The following is a 20,632-nucleotide window of genomic DNA, read 5'->3' as shown; positions in this document are numbered from 1 at the left end:
ATGAGATCACATGTCTACCCATCTCAGCTCCCTCATTAGCATTTTATTTATTGCAAATGTTCTCCAATATGCACCAAAGAGCAAGCAAGCAAGTAGTGACTTTTAGATGACAAGCTAGTGCTAACTCAAATGCTTTTCTGGACATATTTTTAACCTGTCGAAGTCAAAATCTTGGAAGTAATACAGGGACATTATCATACAACTTCAAAATAAGGCACAGAATTGTCAGTGTTTCACATTCTGATAAACTGAAGAGATGTTTAGCAATTACAGCATATCTTGTAATTTTGTTCATAATTTAAAACAGTGACTAAAATCACAGAAGGTAAAAGCTGGAAAAGCCATTAGATGTTATCTAGTCCTTTGTAGCTCTTGAACTGGCAGCACTAGCTCTTCTTGTAAGCTTGTTAAAAATGCAAAACATCAGAAACCACTAGAGACCTCCTAAGCCAGAATCTGCAGGTGAGCTAGTCCCCTCATCTTACTTATAAGAAAACTGAAGAGCACTTGTCCAAGATTATACAGCAAAAAGTTACAATTAGGATTTAGCTCTTAACTCCCAGTCCTGTCCACCTAAGCACCCTGATATCCAAACAAACAGTTAAGGTCCAGACACCACACCACACATGTTGGCTACAAAGATGAATACACCAGAGCCCTTGCTCTGAAGGAACCCGGACTTATGACAAGAGATGAAAACAAGACATTATTTTTTAAGTGTGGTGACAAAGTTATCCCCAGGGAACTATGGGAGTAATAAAAGGGGCATCTAACTCAGTCCAGGAGGAGAGACAGGAAAGAGAGTAGGTGAGTAGAAGCATGCCAAATAAAAGGAAGGGGAGACCTGAGCAAAAGAATGGTGGTGAAGAAAAAAATGTGAGGCATTCAGCGGAAAAACAAGAGCTTGATGTTAACAGAACTACAACCAGAACTTCCACTGAAAGATCATGGACTTTTATCTAGGCCTAAATTGCAGGTCTGCAAAAACAAATTCCCAAATAGATCAATTATAAATTCCTGTATCAAGAGAAAAACTTTTACGCAAATAATCTTTTATTCAGATGATCCTTTACAGTCTTTTTTCTCACGTCTCTAAGTGTTTCACAGCTGATTTAATAGAAGATTGAGCAAGTTTACTCTGCTGTTTGCTCCCTACCCACCCCCATAGTCCGAGACATATTTAAAGTTAGACCTGATCCATTTCTAATTTCTAAATGGATGACCTATAAACCTGAACAGGCAAATGATTGGGCTAATAGTCAAATTATAAATCAAAACCTCCCTTCTGTGGAATCCATCCATCTACTACCAAAACCATAGGCGGAAGTGAAGCTTACCCATGGCACTCCTGAATGTGGAGGAGGTACCCAGAGAGAAAACGCCTCAAATCAGAACCACTCCACAAACACCCTTTCTTCCCTTACAAGGCAGAGGTGAGTAAAACAGAATAGCAAGGCAGTGGTGATATGAGCCCTCGGATGCCTCACTATAAGACCACATATTCCCCAATACTATTCATGTTACTTGACCTAAAAAATGACATATCTCAGGGAACCATCTACCCCAGCGGTCCCCAACCTTTTTGGCACCAGGGACCAGTTTCGTGGAAAACAATTTTCTACAGACGGGGGTGGGAATGGTTCAGGCGGTAATTCGAGCAATGGGGAGTGATGGGGAGTGGCAGATGAAGCTTTGTTTGCTGGCCCGCTGCTCACCTCCTGCTGTGCGGCCCGGGTCCTAACAGGCCTTGGACTGGTACCCGGTCCCCTGATCTACCCCATGGCTCTTCACTTACAGGACCAGTGTATCTCACTTCATGCGCCAGATAGACCATAAAGGTGGGTATAAACTAAAATCCTGTCAATTAAGTCTTACTTTCCCACGATGTGATGCTCTGCCTTTGTTCCAGGCAGCATGACAGCTGTGCTAACTCTGTGCCCTCTGGAAAGGAGTTTACAATGCAAAAACAAACGCTTAAATGAACAAGGGTTATTTTAATTTAAAGGAATCCTACAGCAATATCATTTTAGAGAAAAGAGCTTTTGCAAATTTTGTTTTAGCTTTAGTACATACATATCAATGGTTGTTCATTCCAAAAGTGACAAGCTTAGCTATGAACAATTTATAGAGACTTTATGAAGGTTTAAACAAATTAACAAAACCTCCATTTTATACCTCTTGCCACAGTTAACTACAGGTTTCTTACAGTTGTAGTTTTGGGGCCGAGGGTGTTTCACAAGCATCCTTCTTCCACAGGTAACTTTCAGGCTGTTAGAAAATGTTGAGATAGATGCCACTGTAGAAAACTAATCCTAACAACCACTCATGGAGGGGATATGGGGATATGTGTATACGTATAGCTGATTCACGTTGCTGTACAGCAGAAACTAACAAAACATTGTAAAGCAATTATATTCCAATAAAGATATTTTTTAAAAAATCACTCGCATTTTAAAAGTGTCATATGCTTTATAAACTGCTTATTGAATCTTTCCATTCTCCGTTAGTGGCAGGTCACAGCAGCTGTTCATGGCCATTCTCCTCAATCCCAGATGAGGAAACAAAAGCTCAGTGATTAAGTGACTTGTCCAAGGTCTTCACACAATTGATTTGTGGCAAAACTGGGACTATAATGAGGAAGCGTGGGAAGGGGAGGAGCAGAAAGTCATGCTTAAGGAAATCACATATGGCTTTCTTCCCCAGCTCCCCGTTATCACCCCCTCAGCCCTTCCCTGACCCCATTCTCCTCCCTTACAATCCCAAATAATAAAAACAAGGAAATAAAAATTAAAAAAGGTCAAAATCATGCTCTAAGGAGATTTTTCAGTTTTTCACTCATTCCTCCCTATATAAAATAGAGAGAGGTAGTGGTAGGAGCCCGGAAGAATATTTCCAATCTGCCAAAGTAGTCCCTGGGCTGAGAACTATATTATCTACTTCGCTAATAAAAAATAAAAAGGAAAATGTATGGTATGTTTAAATGTACAGCAGGTTTAAAGAGAGAATTGTCTCTCTGTACAGAACTGTCTCATGGATGAAAGGGAATATGAAAATAATATTACAGTAGACATGGTAAGATTATATGTGATTTTTCAGAAGCATACATTAAGCCATAGGAATAGGGGAAAGAAAGAGAAAGTCATATAATCATCTTGGTACGTGCAGAAAAAGTTATTTAAATTCAATAACCATTCATGTCTTTAAGAAAATGTCAGCAAACTAGAAATAGAATTCCTTCAGCTAGAAAAAAACTACAAAAACCACAGCAATTGTCATACACAATGATAAAATAATGCATTCATTCTCCATCCCTACAAAAAAGATGTCACTATCACCTCTTCTATTAAACACTGTACTGGTAATTATGACCAGTCTGATAATGCAAGAAAAAAAAAAAGATGAGAAAGGAAGGGGGAAAAAAACTAACATTACTCACAGGTCACATCGCTGGGCACATAGAAAATCCCAAGAATCTACTGACAACTTCCACTTCTGCGTAGGATATAATAGGTCGTGGCAACCTGATTCAGCTTCAATAACTAGAAAAAGCCACAAAAAATTTAAAAATCACATGTTCATAGATGGTGGAGAGTTGTGGAAGCAATGAGGAGTGGATACACTGGAATTCCAGAGGGGAGAGCCCTCTGCGGTGAGTGAGTGATCATCACCTATTCTCTTCTCTGGAGGTATCTGCCAATTCTGGGTGCAGATTAAAGACCATACTTGACCCAAGAAGAAGGACTCTACTAACGGAAGAGAAACAAACGAGGCTCTGGTGGGTGCACGAGCTTGGTTTGACAGATTAAAGCCCCAAGATGCCCCAAATTCACAGCTGAGTTTTGCCACAGGAGGTTTTCTGAGATACCACTACATACCAACCAGAATGGTTAAAATGAAAAGACTAAAAAACACCAGTGATAGAGAAGTCAGAGGGCAACCCAAACTCTCATACACTGCCGATGGGGATGCAAACTGGCACAACTATTTTCAAAAACTGGCAGTATATACATATGACCTAACAGTTCATGTATTAGCTACATACCCCATATAAATGCATTTATATGTTCATAGCAATACTATTCATAATAGCCAAAACTAGAAAAGATCAAATGTCCATGAGCAATAAAAAGGTAAATACACTGTGATATATTCACACAATGGAATAGTATACGACAATGAAAATGAATAATCTAGAACAAAGAACAAAAATAGGGATGAATCTCATTAATGTAAGGTTGAGTGAAAGAAGTTAGATGCTAGAGTAAGTGGTTTTTCTCCCATTTAAATAAAGTGCAAGAATAAGTAAAATCAAGCTATGCTTTATGTCAGGATGGTGGTTACCCTTGGGGGTAGTGGGTAGTGAACAGAAGAAAACATGAGGGGGGCTTCTGAGATGCTGACCATGTGCTGGTTATACAGGTATGTTCACAGAGGTATGGTCAGTTTGTGAAAATTCATCAAGCTGAACACATGATATATTTCGATTAAAAGTTTTTTAAAACAAGAGTTTTTGAAAATATAAAACATAGTAAAATAAAAGAGGAGGGAGATAAATGAATTACTCAAGGCTGTAAAGATCATCCATCAAAAATCATCCTGGAGGGACTTCCCTGGTGGTTCAGTGGTTAAGAATCCACCTGCCAATGCAGGGGATACGGGTTCGAGCCCTGGCCCGGGAAGATCCCACATGCTGCGGGAGCAACTAAGCCCGTACTCCACAACTACTGAGCCTGCTCTCTAGAGCCTGCGAGCCACAACTACTGAGCCCGTGCTCCGCAACAAGAGAAGCCACCGTAATGAGAAGCCCGCGCACCGCAAGGAAGAGTAGCCCCCTGCTCGCCGCAACTAAAGAAAAGGCCACATGTAGCGATGAAGACCCAACACAGCCAAAAATAAATAAATAAAATAAAATAATAATTTAAAAAAGTCATCCTGGAAATAGTACCACTTAGACACTGAGAAGTAGCTATCCACATCTAACAGGTACTAAACTAAGAAGGCTCAGAAGAAATAACAGTCCAATTAACATAATAATTATCTAAACCTTCTCAGGTGTGTCCTGAGACAATTTTTTTTTTTTTTTTTTTTTTTTTTTTTGGGGTACGCGGGCCTCTCACTGCTGTGGCCTCTCCCGTTGCGGAGCACGGGCTCCAGACGCGCAGGCTCAGCGGCCATGGCTCATGGGCCCAGCTGCTCCGCGGCATGTGGGATCTTCCCGGACCGGGGCACGAACCCATGTCCCCTGCATCGGCAGGTGGACTCTCAACCACTGCGCCACCAGGGAAGCCCTGAGACAATTATTTCTGTTGATGTCGTCTTGGCCACAACAACTAGGAGACCCATGTCATAAGCACAGCATGAGTCAACTGAGTCAATAATATGTTAAATCATTTAACAAGTCTTTACTCATTATGTATGATTGGAAGGCTAGCTTTTAGTAATTACTTTAGACCCCAGTAAAGATTTCAAGATAAAACTTGACACTCCCAGCAACCAATTAAGAGTGACAAGCAATAAATGTGATCCAAATAAAAGCAAAATGATTAAACTTCAAATAAATAAATTCTCCCATCAATAATTTTCAACATTTACATTAAACAACAACTTCTAACCCAGGATTTTGTTTTTTTTACATCTTTATTGGAGTACAATTGCTTTACAATGGTGTGTTAGTTTCTGCTGTATAAGAAAGTGAATCAGCTATATGTATACATATATCCCCATATCCCCTCCCTCTTGCGCCTCCCTCCCACCCTCCCTATCCCACCCCTCTAGGTGGTCACAAAGCACTGAGTTGATCTCCCTGTGCTATGTGGCTGCTTCCCACTAGCTATCTATTTTACATTTGGTAGTGTATATATGTCCATGCCACTGTCTCATTTCGTCCCAGCTTACCCTTCCCCGTCCCGGGTCCTCAAGTCCATTCTCTACATCTGCGTCTTTATTCCTGTCCTGCCCCTAGGTTCTTCAGAACATTTTTTTGGTATTTTTAGATTCCATATATATGTGTTGACATATGGTATTTGTTTTTCTCTAACTTACTTCACTCTGTATGACAGACTCTAGGTCCATCCACCTCACTACAAATAACTCAATTTCGTTTCTTTTTATGGCTGAGTAATATTCCATTGTATATATGAGCCACATCTTCTTTATCCATTCATTAGTCGATGGACACTTAGGTTGCTTCCATGTCATGGCTATTGTAAATAGTGCTGCAATGAACATTGTGGTACATGATTCTTTTTGAATTATGGTTTTCTCTGGGTATATATATGCCCAGTAGTGGGATTGCTGGGTCATATGGTAGTTCTATTTTTAGTTTTTTAAGGAACCTCCATACTGTTCTCCATAGTGGCTGTATCAATTTACATTCACACCACTAACTCAAGATTTGAATTAGACAGGTTCTTTTCTTTATTTTAAAACAAAAAAAGAATACTATATAAAGTGAACATTTCCTCAAACTCAGAATTAATTTTACACACGGGTCATCTTCCTCATAGATTCTCCATGACCTCAGAACAGCAAGGACAGTTCAAAGATCCCTATCATGGTCTCTAAAGATTAATTCAAATCACAGTCTAGGAAGAGTTATCAATCTGTAAATAATTCTCTCAAGACAGCTCTCCAAGGAAAGCAAACCGCAAACACTCATATTCTGTACAGAGTGGTGAATCTCCATGTGAGGGCTCAGTTCCACTGACAGGTACACCCTGGTTCTGACAGAAAGAGAATCCTGCCCTCTTCAGATAATGCTGGTTCAGAAAGCTTGACCTGTACTCTGCCTTAGTATGATTCTCCATGCCAATACTGACTCAATGACCACTTCCAGACAATGTTCAGTAATTATATACCTTCACCTTTACCAAATGACCCCTATGCTGCTCAGATCCTGGATCCTATTGAACTCTTGGTCAAACGGCTTTGGGGCCTCATCTGGTATTGCCAATTAAGAGTCACGTGAAGTGTTCATATGGGTGCACTAAACTGAGAGGTACCTAAAGTTGCATCAGACTTGGACAGCCTTTACAGCTTTTCCCCAGGCAGTGTCTGGTACATAGCAGGCACCCACAAATGGTAACCTTATAATCATCACCATTGTTATGTTCCTAGGGTGGCGAGAAGCAAACAGACCACCTCAACAGTCACCATGTTATTACTGGCATTCTTACCATATACTCATGCAAATTTCAGTTGTATACTGTCATCTCCAGGACGGCCTGGTAATAGGATGGTACTTTATAAGACTATAAGAAAAACAGGCAAATAAATATCCCTTTATAATTGCTATAGGCAAGCCACTGTTTATAGTCAGTGGTTCTCAACAGAACCACTTGCTTCCCAAGGGGACATTTGTCAATGTGTCACAAATGAACTGTCACAACTGAAAGGTACAACTGGCAACTAGCGAGTAGAAGCCAGGGATGCTGCTAAGCAATCTACAATGCACAGGATAACGTTCATGACAAAATTATCTGCCCCAAAATGTCAACAGTGCTCAGGATGAAAGACCCTAGTTTATAGTTCTGACTTCATCATCCAAAAATAATGGATAACTGCAACCAATTTAATCCACTTAAAATAAAACCAGGAGATAGACTCATCAAAACACAGAAAGCTGTTATCTATTAAACTCCCACCTATTTATTTTTATTTTTAAAAATTTATTTATTTTTGGCTGCACTGTGTCTTTGTTGCTGTGCGCGGGCTTTCTCTAGCTGCAGCGAGCAGGGGCTACTTTTCCTTGCGGTGCGCGTGCTTCTCATTTGGTGGCTTCTCTTGTTGCAGAGAATGGGCTCTAGGCATGGGCCTCAGTAGTTGTGGCATGAGGGCTCAGTAGCTGTGGCGCACAGGCTTAGTTGCTCCACGGCATGTGGGATCTTCCCAGACCAGGGCTCGAACCCATGTCCCCTGCATTGGCAGGCGGATTCTTAACCACTGCGCCACCAGGGAAGTCCTACCTATTTATTTTTAAAAATCTGAACCAGAAAAGGCTTAAATGAAGAGAGGGGGAAAACTGATAATGAAGGAGAAAGAGAGAGGTTTGTAGAAACCTTGTCCTTGAGTAAGCAATCTAGTACACAAGTAAAGGGATCTGCCTTAGAAGGAGCACAGTCAGGGTACTGGGACAGACTCTTACTGAATGCTCAGTCAGTATTTTACACAGCATAAACTCTTCGTAGGGATTATACCTTCGACAAACCCCTTAGGTAGATCCTATTATTCCCGTTTTTCCTGGATGGGGAAATTAAACCTCATAAAGTCATTTGGCTAGGGCCATACACACATTAAATAAAAGGACTAAGATTTAAACCCAAGTCTTTAGACACCAAAGCACCATGCTCTTCTTAATCACTCCATCAAGTTAAAAAGCTTATCTTATGTACAGAGACTAAATCCTTGGAAGGATACTCACAGAAATGTTCAGTATGGTTATCTATGGATAGTAAACTATTAGTTGGTCTTTACTCTTTGTACTTTTCAGGTCAGTACAGAAAGAATCTTTGAAAAGATAAAACTTAATGGACTTGAACATACTAGTCTCTGCTTAGTAAATTTATAAGTCCAAAGTGAACTTTTTGGTACTGTTGTTAACTTGCATCAGCAACCTCACAATACAACAAGCTGATTAATAAAGAAAAAACCTGAGCTCCATTTCCATTCACTGTTGCTGCTGACAACTTGGTTCCCTTAAGAAACTAGTTTGTTGGCTCACAACTTGGGCAATTTCCAAACAAATTTTTTTGAACTGTTTGTGATGTGAGGTAAAAAGCTTTAAGCAGACAATGGAACAGAACCCACAGCCTAATTCCGGAACCTACTTTCTCAATTGCTGACCTAATGTGGTTTGGCCCAATGTTGCTGTCAATTTTAGGATTCATTTTGTTTCTTTCTACAAATAGGATAAGAATTTTAGGTAGTTTCGTAGGTAAGAGCCTAGATTCTGATGACTTTTTTTTTAAATTGCAGATGCTATTCTATTTAGATACAGACTTTAAAAAAACTTACCCCTCAAGCCCCATCTAGGTGGCTGCCTACAACTTTGAAATCACACCCCTGTTGTTGCGTCCAAAAATAAAATACATAACACTTTCTTCTCCTCTTCATAGCAATGGTGGCATTGTTACTGTTATTAGTCCACATTTATTGAACACTTAACTATATGATGGAGACATACACATTACATGCATTTCCTCATTTCATTCTCACCACAAACTTGTAAGGTAGATACTATTATTGTCCCCATTTTGCTGATGAGGGAAAAGGCTTGAACAGGGCAGTAACGATTACCAGGCCACACAGAGGTGAATGGCAGAGTCCAGGCGTTGTGACTCCAGGATCCCAATAGCAATGCGAGCCAAAGAATAATTATCTGCATTCTCACCTACTGCCAAAAGGATCTGTATCAGGATGGACTCTTCCACAACACTACGACCAATCCATAAAAGCAACGTTCAAATATCCAAGACTATTAGGTAAAAGAGCAAACTCACTTTGTGTTGCCTCAGCAGGCAAAACTAAGTTTAATGGTGGAAGGTGGAAGGAGAGCTACTGATGCTTAGGTAACCGATGAACAGTTAGAATAGTCGTCACTGACTAGGTCGTGTCAGAAGCACCTGACCACCTAGTATTAAAGTAGAGGCTTGAATACTATTCATAATGTGATTCCCAAACTATTTTTTTAAAAAGAAAATATGCTTTCCTCTACTGAAATCATATAGAACTGTAAATCATAAAACTAAACTACTCTGGTTCAAGAGGAGCAGAGGAAGTCAGAGTCCCCACCTCACCATCTCAGGGCCCCTCAGTGGCAGTGATACTGTCAAGCATTCCCAAGACTCCGACAGTACAGTTCAAAAGTTAATACAGAATCCCAACATGGATGAATCTTGAAGACCTTATGTTAAGTGAAGTAAACTAGTCACAAAAGCACAAAGACTGTTTGATTCCACTTATATGTGATATCTAGAGTAGTCAAATTCAGAGACAGAAAGTAGAAGGGTAGTTGCCAGGGGCTGAGGGGAAGGGGGAATGGGAAGTTACTGTTTGCCGGATACAGAGTTTCAGTTTGGGAAAATGAAACAGTTCTGGAGATGGATGGTGGTGATGGCTGCGCAACAATGTAATTACACTGATGTGATACAGTTAGTGCCACTGAACTGTACACTTAAAAATGGTTAAAATGGTAAACTTTATGTATATTTCACAATTAAAAACAATAAAAAACCATTAAAATCAGTCAGGATGTTAGTGTAAAAATAAAATAAAAATACTAACAAAAGAAACGAACTGTATTAGAAATGAACATAATCATACTGAAGAGGGTGGGAAAGAAATGAACTAACTTGAGACTTCCCTGGTGGCTCAGTGGTTAAGAATCCGACTCCCAACGCAGGGGACACGGATTTGAGCCCTAGTCCAGGAAGATCCCACATGCCGCGGAGCAACTAAGCCTGTGTGCTACAACTCCTGAGCCTGAGCTCTAGAGCTCGTGAGTCATAACTACTGAGCCTGCGTGATGCAACTACTGAGGCCCGCGCGCCTAGAGCCTGTGCTCCGCAACAAGAGAAGCCACCACAAGAAGCCCGCACACCACAATGAAGAGTAGCCCACACTCACTGCACCTAGAGAATGCCGCATGCAGCAATGAAGACCCAATGCATCCAAAAATAAATAAAGTAATTTAAAAAAAAGACAGTGGGCTTCCCTGGTGGCGCAGTGGTTGAGAGTCCGCCTGCCAACGCAGGGGACACGGGTTCGTGCCCTGGTCTGGGAGGATCCCACATGCCGCAGAGCGGCTGGGCCTGTGAGCCATGGCCCCTGAGCCTGCGCATCTGGAGCCTGTGCTCCGCAACGGGAGAGGCCACAGCAGTGAGAGGCCTGCGTACCGCAAAAAAAAAAAAAAAAAGGTAACTTCTAAAGAAAAGACAGAAATGAACTAACTTTAACTGGAAAATAGTATTTTGACTGGATACAATAAAGACAGAAATTACTGTACATAAATGTTATGATATAGTTATCAAAAGTGTTTCTTACAGAGGTGTGGGCTAGCAATTATGAAAGCACTTTATATGTATACCAGAACTGATCAAATAAGTAAATAAATTGTAGATAATGAAATCCAGTGTACTCGTTGTTAGAGGAAGAAACTATAAATAGGGAAAAAGAAAAGACTAAAATAAGGTTTGTAATACTAAATTGGAATCAGAGATATCAATACAGACTCATGATTTGGAGCATATCTATCCAGATTTAGAAACATAAATATGTTTATGTGTGGGGGTAGCTAGACTATCCACTAAACGCAATGACACCTCAGTGACCGTAAGTACATCTAGTGTCCAGACTGTGATCCCTAAACATCACTTTCCAATAAAAAGAATCAAGTAGTTGATTTCAGGGATAGGGCAAAGAAAATACGAAATGAGTCTGAAACACCTTATAGTGCCAGAAGTAAAGTAGTTCTCTAAAAAAGATGGGGGCTTATTGAAAGTACACAGGAGCCAACCCAAAGGCGTTCCTAATGGCCAAAGCTAGAACAATTTGTTCAACACATAAATAATGATAGCAATGAATTTTAACCTGTCGAGTAAAATAAGTATCTGTGAATCCATACTGAAAGAAATAAGTAAATAAGTAAACAAATGAGGGAGAAAAACATTTCTCCCTCACAGAATTTCAATTAATAAATAAAGAGGGAAATAATCATCTTTAAGTGCAGTACTAACTGTTGCAGAGATCTACTGGTAGATGCTAAAAAGTAAGGTCAAAAAGGATTTGCACAGTCCCAAAGTATCTCCTCCAAGATATTTATCAACTACAAAGGTAAAGATACTAATTTCTTGTTCTTGATAATTATACAAAGATTAAGTACAGGGGAAGTGTATTATTTCTGCAACTTTTCTGTTAAGTCTAAAATTAGTTCAAAATAAAAAGCTTTTTAAAAATTAAAAATACATCTGTATCCAGACCCTCTGTCCCCACCAAAAAAAAAAAAAGTTAATGCATTGGGATGTCTACACTACATTATAGAAGATGTGAAGAGCCAGGATTCTATGCTACTAGAAGGCCAAAGGTAGAAAAAAACAAAACTAAATTAAACTAAATAAGTGTTTATCAAACGCTTTCCTAAGAATATGGGCACATACATTTTTCGTTTTTCTTCTCCCGCATCCCAGGACCATCAAGCAAAAGTTCTCAGTACTGGGCATTTAAAGCACTTGTTTTATTTTTATTTCTTTTATTTTATAACTACTCATATAATAAAAGAAACAAAGTTATCTATGCTAGTTGTATATAGTTTTTTTTAAGTATGAGGAAATACGAATTACCTAGATTCCACCACCTAAAGATAAACACATTTTTAATGTACCTCCTTCTAGAAAATGTGCTTATATACTTTTCCCACATAAATGGTTACAAATTTAAGTCCAACAACCCACTCTGCACCTACGACTTCCTATTCAAACAGCACCTGTTTTACAGCCACCAACCAGAAAACCCCTAGGAAAAAAGACAAGATAGTGTTGTTTTTGAGGACATGGTTACCCAAACCCTTTTCCATCACTTTCTATTCCCTGAATTTTATAGACAACATACAAAGTTAGGCCTTGTACTCGGCTCTATTTACAAACTTTAGGGTATTTAAAATAAAGGCTAATGCAAATTTCAAAATATCCCCATTCCTGAGTGGGGTGAGGAGAGTAGAATTGCTCTTGGTGGCCCAGCATGGTAGTTGAGGCCCAAGCAGGGTTAAGGAGGCATGCATACTTTTGAGAAAACAGCCTCAAGCAGGGTGTCAAAGCTCTCACAGAATAAAAAGGGCAATAACTCCTGGGGCAGCCCAACACAGGGTGACAGTGCCCAGGAAGCACCTCAAAGGGAAGGGGGCGGCAGCAATGATGAGATGTTGGTTACATCTAGCAGGATGGATTAAATAAGTGTATTTATTAAGAATAATAAGAACCAGGGTCCTCACTATCAGGGCAAAGAATTACAAACACGGAAAGGAAAAAAGCTAAAATGAACTTTGTAGTCTTTGATTGGAATTGGAGGTTATCTGTATGGCTCATGGATTTCAATATACACAAATAGACAGACAGGAAATAAATACAGATGTTAACGTGGGTCTGTGTACAGAATATCTGTGTATATCTATGTATCTGTATCTATATCAAATACCTATTTATGTATATACATGTATCTCTGGCTCCGTCTAATAAGAGGGCCAGGCAGTAGCCATCTTCCTCCTCTTCCTCCCCAAACAGCAGATGAGTACATTTAGCACCTAGAACTTGGTTTCTAAATTTTATTCTCCACTAAAAGTAACCAGCGTTCCTTGGAGAAATGGTTGGTTCCAGGACTGGGACAGGGAAATGAGATGATGAGCCTGGTATATCTCATTGTGCCAAAAAATTAAAAAATACCAAAAGAAAGATGGATGTTAAATGGATACAGGAGCCAGCTTGAAAGGGTCCCCACTGCCCATGTGTGGGACAATCTGAGCATCAGATTAAATCACGATAGTAACAGAGTAAAGCTCTTTAAATAAAACAGGACAACACAAGTCTATACTGATATAAATAAATAAAATGAATAAGTTGAAAGTTTGATGACGAACATTACAGTTACATAGTTTTAAAGCATCTTCCCTGAAGATATTTATAACAAAGGGAAAAGAGTAATTTTACCGTGGAGAAGCCTGGGAGGAACTATCTTAAAGTGATCAAAGTAAATAGAGCCAATAAAGGACAAAACTGAGTGTCAACTGATAGGATGCAATGAAAACATACACTGCATCGATTTTGTGACATTTCTGCCAAAGCTGGGTAACCTGCATTTGATCATGAGGAATAATCAGAAAAAACCAAATTAGGGACATTCTAAAAGTAACCGGTCTGTAAATTCTAAAAGAGTCAAGGTCATGAAATGCTTTGGCTGTGGAATTTCCCTTCTGAAGAGACTAAAGAGACACGACAACTAAAGATGACGCTAATTCTGAAATGAATCCTTTCATTAGGTATCCTTCAGTAAAGGATAAAACTGGACAACTGGTGACATTTGAATGGGACCTGAGATTTAAATGGCAGTAATGAATCAATGTTAATTTTCTGATTTTAACGATCATATTGCGGTTATATAGGAGAATGTCCTTGTTTACAGGAAATCACACTAAAGAATTAGGGAGTGACAGGGCATCAAATTGGCAGCTTACTGTCAAATGGTTAAAGAAAAAACTCTGTTTAATATATTTGCAATATTTTCAATGCCAAGTATGAGGCTGTTTTTAAAATACATCTCTTTTTTTTTAATTAATTTATTTTTAGCTGCACTGGGTCTTCATTGCTGTGCGCGGGCTTTCTCTCTAGTTGCGGTGGGCAGAGGCTACTCTTCCTTGTGGCGTGCAGGCTTATTGCAGTGGCTTCTCTTGTTGCAGCGCACGTGCTCTAGATGCGCAGGCTTCAGTAGCTGTGGCGTGTGGGCTCTAGAGCACAGGCTCAATAGTCATGGCACACGGGCTTAGTTGCTCCGCGGCATGTGGGATCTTCCCGGACCAGGGCTCGAACCCATGTCCCCTACATTGGCAGGCGAATTCTTAACCGCTGTGCCACCAGGGAAACCCAAAATACATTTCTTCATACCTATTCATAATGAAGTCAAAAAAACTAGGAACAGAAGGGAACTTCCTCAACCTGATAAAGGGTATCTATGAAAGAGCCACAGCTGGCAGCATAATTAAAGGTGAAAGACTGTTTTCACCCTAAGATCAAGAACAAGACAAGGATGTCCACTCTTGCCATTTCTATTCAACACTGTACTTGAAGGTTCTAGCCAGGCCAATTAGGCAAGAAAATGAAATAAAAGGAATCCAAATTGGAAAGGAAGAAGTAAAACCAGCTCTTTTCACAGAAGACATCATCTTGTATATAGAAAACAAAAAATCAACTGTACTTCTCTATAATAGCAATGAACAAACTAAAATTGCAATAAGAAAACAAGTCCATTTACAATAGCATCAAAAAATGAAACAGAAATAAATTTAACAAGGAAGTAGAAAACGTATACAGTGAAAACTGCAAAACGCTGTTGTAAGTAATTAAACCAGATCTAAATAAATGGAAAGAACTCCATATTCATGGATTATTAGATTTAATATCTTTAAGATAGCAATACTCCCCACAGAGATCAAAATCCCATCTGGTTGCTTCTTTGCAGATATTGACAAGCTCATCCTAAAATTTGTATGGAAATGCAAGGGACCCAGGATAGTCAAAACAATCTTGAAAAATAAGAATGAAGATGGAGGACTCAGACTTCCTGACTTCAAAACTTACAATAAAGCTATAGTAATCAAAGTAGTGTGGTCTGGATAAGGACAGACTTACATATTAATAGAATAGATTGAAACCCTCACCCTTACAATCAACTGATTTCTGACAAGGATACCAAAACAATTCAATGGGGGAAAGAATAGTCTTTCCAACAAATGGTGCTGGGACAATCAGACATCCACATGCAAAAAGATGAAGCTGGACTCCTACCTTACACCATATACAAAAATTAACTCAAAACAGATCAAAGGCCTAAATGTAAGAGCTAAAACAATAAAACTCTTAGAAGGAAACATAAGGGTAATAATGTATTAGCCATCAGCAGAGCACACAAAAACCACCGAGTAGCCCTAGGGAAGAAAGGAAGGTGGGAAAACTTTCACCAACCAAATAAAGAAGGAAAAAAGAAAGCTAATGTTTGTTTTCATTTCTTCTTGTTTGAAAAGCAAAATCTCAAATGCACTTGCTCCATAAAAACAAATCTTTTGGGCTTCCCTGGTGGCCCAGTGGTTGGGAGTCTGCCTGCTGATGCAGGGGACATGGGTTCGTGCCCCGGTCCGGGAGGATCCCGCATGCTGCGGAGCGGCTGGGCCTGTGAGCCACGGCCGCTGAACCTGCGCATCCGGAGCCTGTGCTCCACAATGGGAGAGGCCACAACAGTGAGAGGCCTGTGTACCACCAAAAAAAAAAAAAAAAAAACAAATCTTTTAAGTTCAATTAAAAACAAAGGATTTCATTCTTTTTTATGGCTGAGTAATACTACATTTTGTGTGTGTGTGTGTGTTTGTGTGTGTGTACACCTCATCATCTTTATCCACTCATCTACTGATGGGCACTTAGGTTACTTCCACATCTTGGCTATTGTAAATAATGCTGCAATGATCACAGGACTCCATATATCTTTTCGAATTAATGTTTTCATTTTCTTCAGATACATACCCAGAAGTGGAATTGTTGGATCATATGGTAGTTCTATTTTCAATATTTTGAGGAACCTTCATACTATTTTCCACAGTGGCTGCACCAATTTACATCCCCACCAATAGTGCACAAGGGTTCTCTTTTCTCCACATCCTAACACTTCTTCTTTGTTGTCTTTTTGATAATAGCCATCCTGACAGATGTGAGGTGAGATCTCATTGTGGTTCTGATTTATTTCCCTGACGATTAGTGATGAGCATCTTTTCATGTGCCTATTGGCCATCTTTATGTCTTCTTTGGAAAAAATATCTATTAGATTCTCTGCCCATTTTTTTTCTTTTAGATTTTTTTTTTTTGATGTGGACCATTTTTAAACTCTTTATTGAATTTGTTACAATATTGCTTCTCTTTTATGTTTTGGTTTTTTGGCCCCGAGGCATGTGGGATCTTAGCTCCCCAACCAGGGATTGAACCCGCACCCCTTGCACTGGATGGCGAAGTCTTAACCACTGGACTGCCAGGGAAGTCCCTCTCTGCCCATTTTTTGATTGGGTTGTTTATTTTGATGTTGAGTTGTATGAGTTCTTTGTATATTTTGGATATTAACCCCTTATCGGATATATCATTTCATTGTAGCATGATTTACAATAGCCAAGTTATAAAATAATCCAAGTGTACATCAATAGATGAATAAAGATGTGAGAGATACATGTGTGTATGTGTTTATGTGTGTGTGTGTGTGTGTATATATATATATATATCTCAAACAATGGAATATTACTCAACCATAAAAAAGAATGGAATCTTGTCATTTGCAACAACATGGATGGACCTAGAGGGTATTATGTTAAGTGAAATAAGTCAGAGAGACAAATACTGTATGATTTCACTTGTATGTGGAATCTAAAAAACAGAACAAATGAACAAACAGATACAGAGAACAAACAGGTGGTTGCCAGAGGGGAGGGGGCTAGGGGAGGAGAGAAATAGGTGAGGGAGATTAAGAAGTACAAACTCCCAGTTACAAAATAAATGAGTGATGGGTATAAAATGTACAGTGTGGGGAATATATTCAATAATTATGTAATATCTTTGTATGATGACATATGGTAACTAAACTTATCGTGGTGATCATTTTGAAATGTACAGAAATATCAAATTGCTATATTGTGTAACAGGAACTAACATAGTGTTACAGGTCAATTATACTTCAAGAACAAACAGGGACTTCCCTGGTGGTCCAGTGGTTAAGACTCCTCACTCCCAACACAGGGGACCCAGGTTCAATCCCTGGTTAGGGAACTAGATCCCGCATGCCACAACCAAAGATTCCACATACTGCAACTAAAGATCCCGCATGCGGCAACAAAGACCCCTCATACTGCAACTAAAGACCCAGCGCAGCCAAATAAATAAATAAAATATTAAAAAAAAAAAAACTCCTAGGAAAAGAGGTCAGATTTGTGGTTACCAGAGGTGGAGGGATAGGGGAAGGGAGAATTGGATGAAGGCAGTCAAAAGGTACAAACTTCCAGTTATGAGATAAATAAGTACCGGGAATGTAATGTACAACATGATAAATATAATTAACACTGTTCTATGCTATATATGAAAGTTGTTAAGAGAGTAAATCCAAGAGTTCACATCACGAGGAAAAATATTTTTTTCTATTTCTTTAATTTTGTATCTATATAGATGATGGATGTTCAGTAAATGTACCGTAGTAATCATTTCAGGATGTATGTAAGTCAAATCATTATGTTGTACACCTAAGACTTACACCATGCTGTATGCCAATTAGATCTCAATAAAACTGCAAGAAAAAAAAATAAAATGGAAATACGCAAAGAACAATCAAAAGAAAGGGGAGAAAAAGAAAAGTTATGTGTCCATTTTTTTGTCAAAGTTCTGCAAAGGGTCTCTTCAAAAATTTGTTGCTTTAACCATTTGCTAAAATGATCTGTAAAATCATTTAATTCTCAAGTATTTAGAATCCTACAACTCTAGAGCTGGATGGAAGAGTGGAAGCCATTCAGATCATCTTTCTCAATTTTGTAGATTTATTTTACAAATATGTAGATTCATATGAAAACCCAAATCTACACTTTTCTGTTTAGGAAATCATTAGAAGACCTTTAAAAAGTTATCTCCCGGGCTTCCCTGGTGGCGCAGTGGTTGAGAGTCTGCCTGCCGATGCAGGGGACACTGGTTTGTGCCCCGGTCTGGGAGGATCCCACATGCCTCGGAGCGGCTGGGCCCGTGAGCCATGGCCGCTGAGCCTGCGCGTCCGGAGCCTGTGCTCCGCAACGGAAGAGGCCACAACAGTGAGAGGCCCAAGTACTGAAAAAAAAAAAAAAAAAAAAAAGTTATCTCCCATGTGCTCTCTTTCTCAAGAAGTTACTGGAATACATGTTTCAAATATACCATATATCTTTTGAATGAAGAAGCAAACCAAGATAGAACAAAATATGAGATTCAGGAAATTCATTATAGGAGAGAAACAAAGGGAAATTCCAGGCAACCACTTTACAGCAGGCCTGGAGCAAAACTAGTTCAGACTGCAGCTCAGGGGAAAGTGTCTGGAGGGAAAGTCTCCAAGGAAAAAATATGGAATCAATAGATCATTTAATAAGTTTGGTCACGTGAGAAATTGTACTAAGTGGCTATGGAAGCAACTGGGAAGAAGCAGAAATAAGTAAACAGAAAATGACAAAAGGCAAAAACAAAAACATGAACAAGAAGAAGGATGTCATCAGATTACACTACTTAGCCTGGCAGTGAATAATATTTGCAAAGGCATAATAATATAAATACAGAAGACTGCTATATCCAAAATCTGTGACATAACTAGTTGGTAAGATGGAGCAAGAAGGAAGGATAAGGGAAGAGAATTAAATCTTTATTACCATAAAAACAAATCAACAGATAATTCCTAAAATTAAGAAATCAAGGAATAACAGTATTAGCATATTATTTAGAAATATTAAAATAAATTTCAAAATAAATAGCTTAAAACGTTGAATGTGGGGACTTCCCTGGCGGTCCAGTGGCTAAGACTCTGCCCTTCCACTGAAGGGGACGCAGGTTCCATCCCTGGTTGGGGAACTAAGATCCCTGCATGCAGCGCAGTGCAGCCCCCTCCCCACAAAAAAGTTGAATGTGGTTGCCTCTGGGAGCAGGGAACTGCTGTTTTTGCTGTAAACCTTTTAGTACTATTTAACTCTTAAAACTCTGCCTGTATTACTTTGGTAAATATAAAAATTAATTTTTAAAATCAGCCATGTATTAAATAGATTCATATAAGTTTTCCCTTAAAAGGCAGAATGTTGGGCTTCCCTGGTGGCGCAGTGGTTGAGAGTCCGCCTGCCGATGCAGGGAACATGGGTTCGTGCCCCGGTCCAGGAAGATCCCACATGCCGCGGAGCAGCTGGGCCCGTGAGCCATGGCCGCTGAGCCTGCGCGTCCGGAGCCTTTGCTCCACAACGGGAGAGGCCACACAGTGAGAAGCCCGTGTACCACACACAAAAAAAAGGCAGAATGTTTGATTTTTAGCATATATGTAGTAGATCATGTGTTCTTCAGAAAAAAAATCACCAGTGCAAGTACTGAATTCAGGATCTCATTCCTTAAGAAATAAGAAAGTCAATTACATATTAGGTTTGCCCCACAAGCCATTTTTTTTTGTATTTAATAGACAGAAGAAAACAAAAACAAATGAGTTGCAGGGCCCATTATGCTAGTCACTGAATTGTTGGATATTTTTTATCCAGTTACTATTGCAAGTGAACTTGGATCCTTTGTGACAAAAAGCTCCATAATAAGCAGTATTATCTTCCTTATAAACTGATCTTGAGTGAGACTTCGTTGCTATACTACAAAGGCAACTATACAGCTATTTAAAAAATTAAAACTATTAAAGAGCACCGATTACAAACGTTGATATGTATCACATGAGCTGTCAAAGGAATATTCTTTATTATATATCACTTCATAAAACAATTATACAATCTCTACTGCCAGCAACTCCATTATACTAGCATCATGACTCCAACTGATTATGAGAAACTGCCTATTCTCAGAGCCAAAGTACAGCTAGAGAGCAAGGCAAAATCCCTTCTGAGGTTCGAACAGAGATTAGAGCTTTTAAAAATATAAGGTCTCAGATTCATGGAGTTGGGAGGAACTTGAAAGATGATCTGGTCCAGCACCCACAACCACACGGCCAAGCTCATGGCAGACCAAGACCAGAATCCAGTTGAACTGAGTCTTTGTACAATATGCAGAGCCCTTTTCCACCCCACTGTCCTGTGCCTTATGTCCTATCCCTTTTCAAACCAACGTAGTTCCCACGAATAACTCAGACCTGCAAGAAATCT

General features: G+C 39.4%; 1 protein-coding gene across 9 annotated transcripts in view; it reads right to left on the bottom strand.

Annotated features, from left to right (window-relative positions):
- The window catches only part of IDE (insulin degrading enzyme), a 113,198-nt gene that overhangs the window by 84,675 nt on the left and 7,891 nt on the right, over positions 1–20,632 (bottom strand). For 5 of the 9 annotated variants that reach the window (XR_012326989.1, XM_019939570.3, XM_019939566.2 and 2 more), the window contains exon 2: positions 3,437–3,539. The exons of 3 other annotated variants lie outside the window; for them this stretch is intronic. Coding sequence is in view for 4 of the 6 variants with exons in the window: in XM_019939570.3 (XP_019795129.1) it covers positions 3,437–3,539 (103 nt within the window). In the remaining 2 variants the exon portion in view is untranslated. Of the gene's footprint in view, positions 1–2,448; positions 2,628–3,436; positions 3,540–20,632 lie in introns of all 9 variants that reach the window. One more of the 9 variants, XM_019939571.3, reaches the window with a different exon arrangement.

Source organism: Tursiops truncatus, chromosome 16 (assembly GCF_011762595.2).
Source record: "Tursiops truncatus isolate mTurTru1 chromosome 16, mTurTru1.mat.Y, whole genome shotgun sequence".
NCBI classification, from domain to species: domain Eukaryota; kingdom Metazoa; phylum Chordata; class Mammalia; order Artiodactyla; family Delphinidae; genus Tursiops; species Tursiops truncatus.
This window is presented reverse-complemented; position numbering and strand designations above follow the sequence as displayed.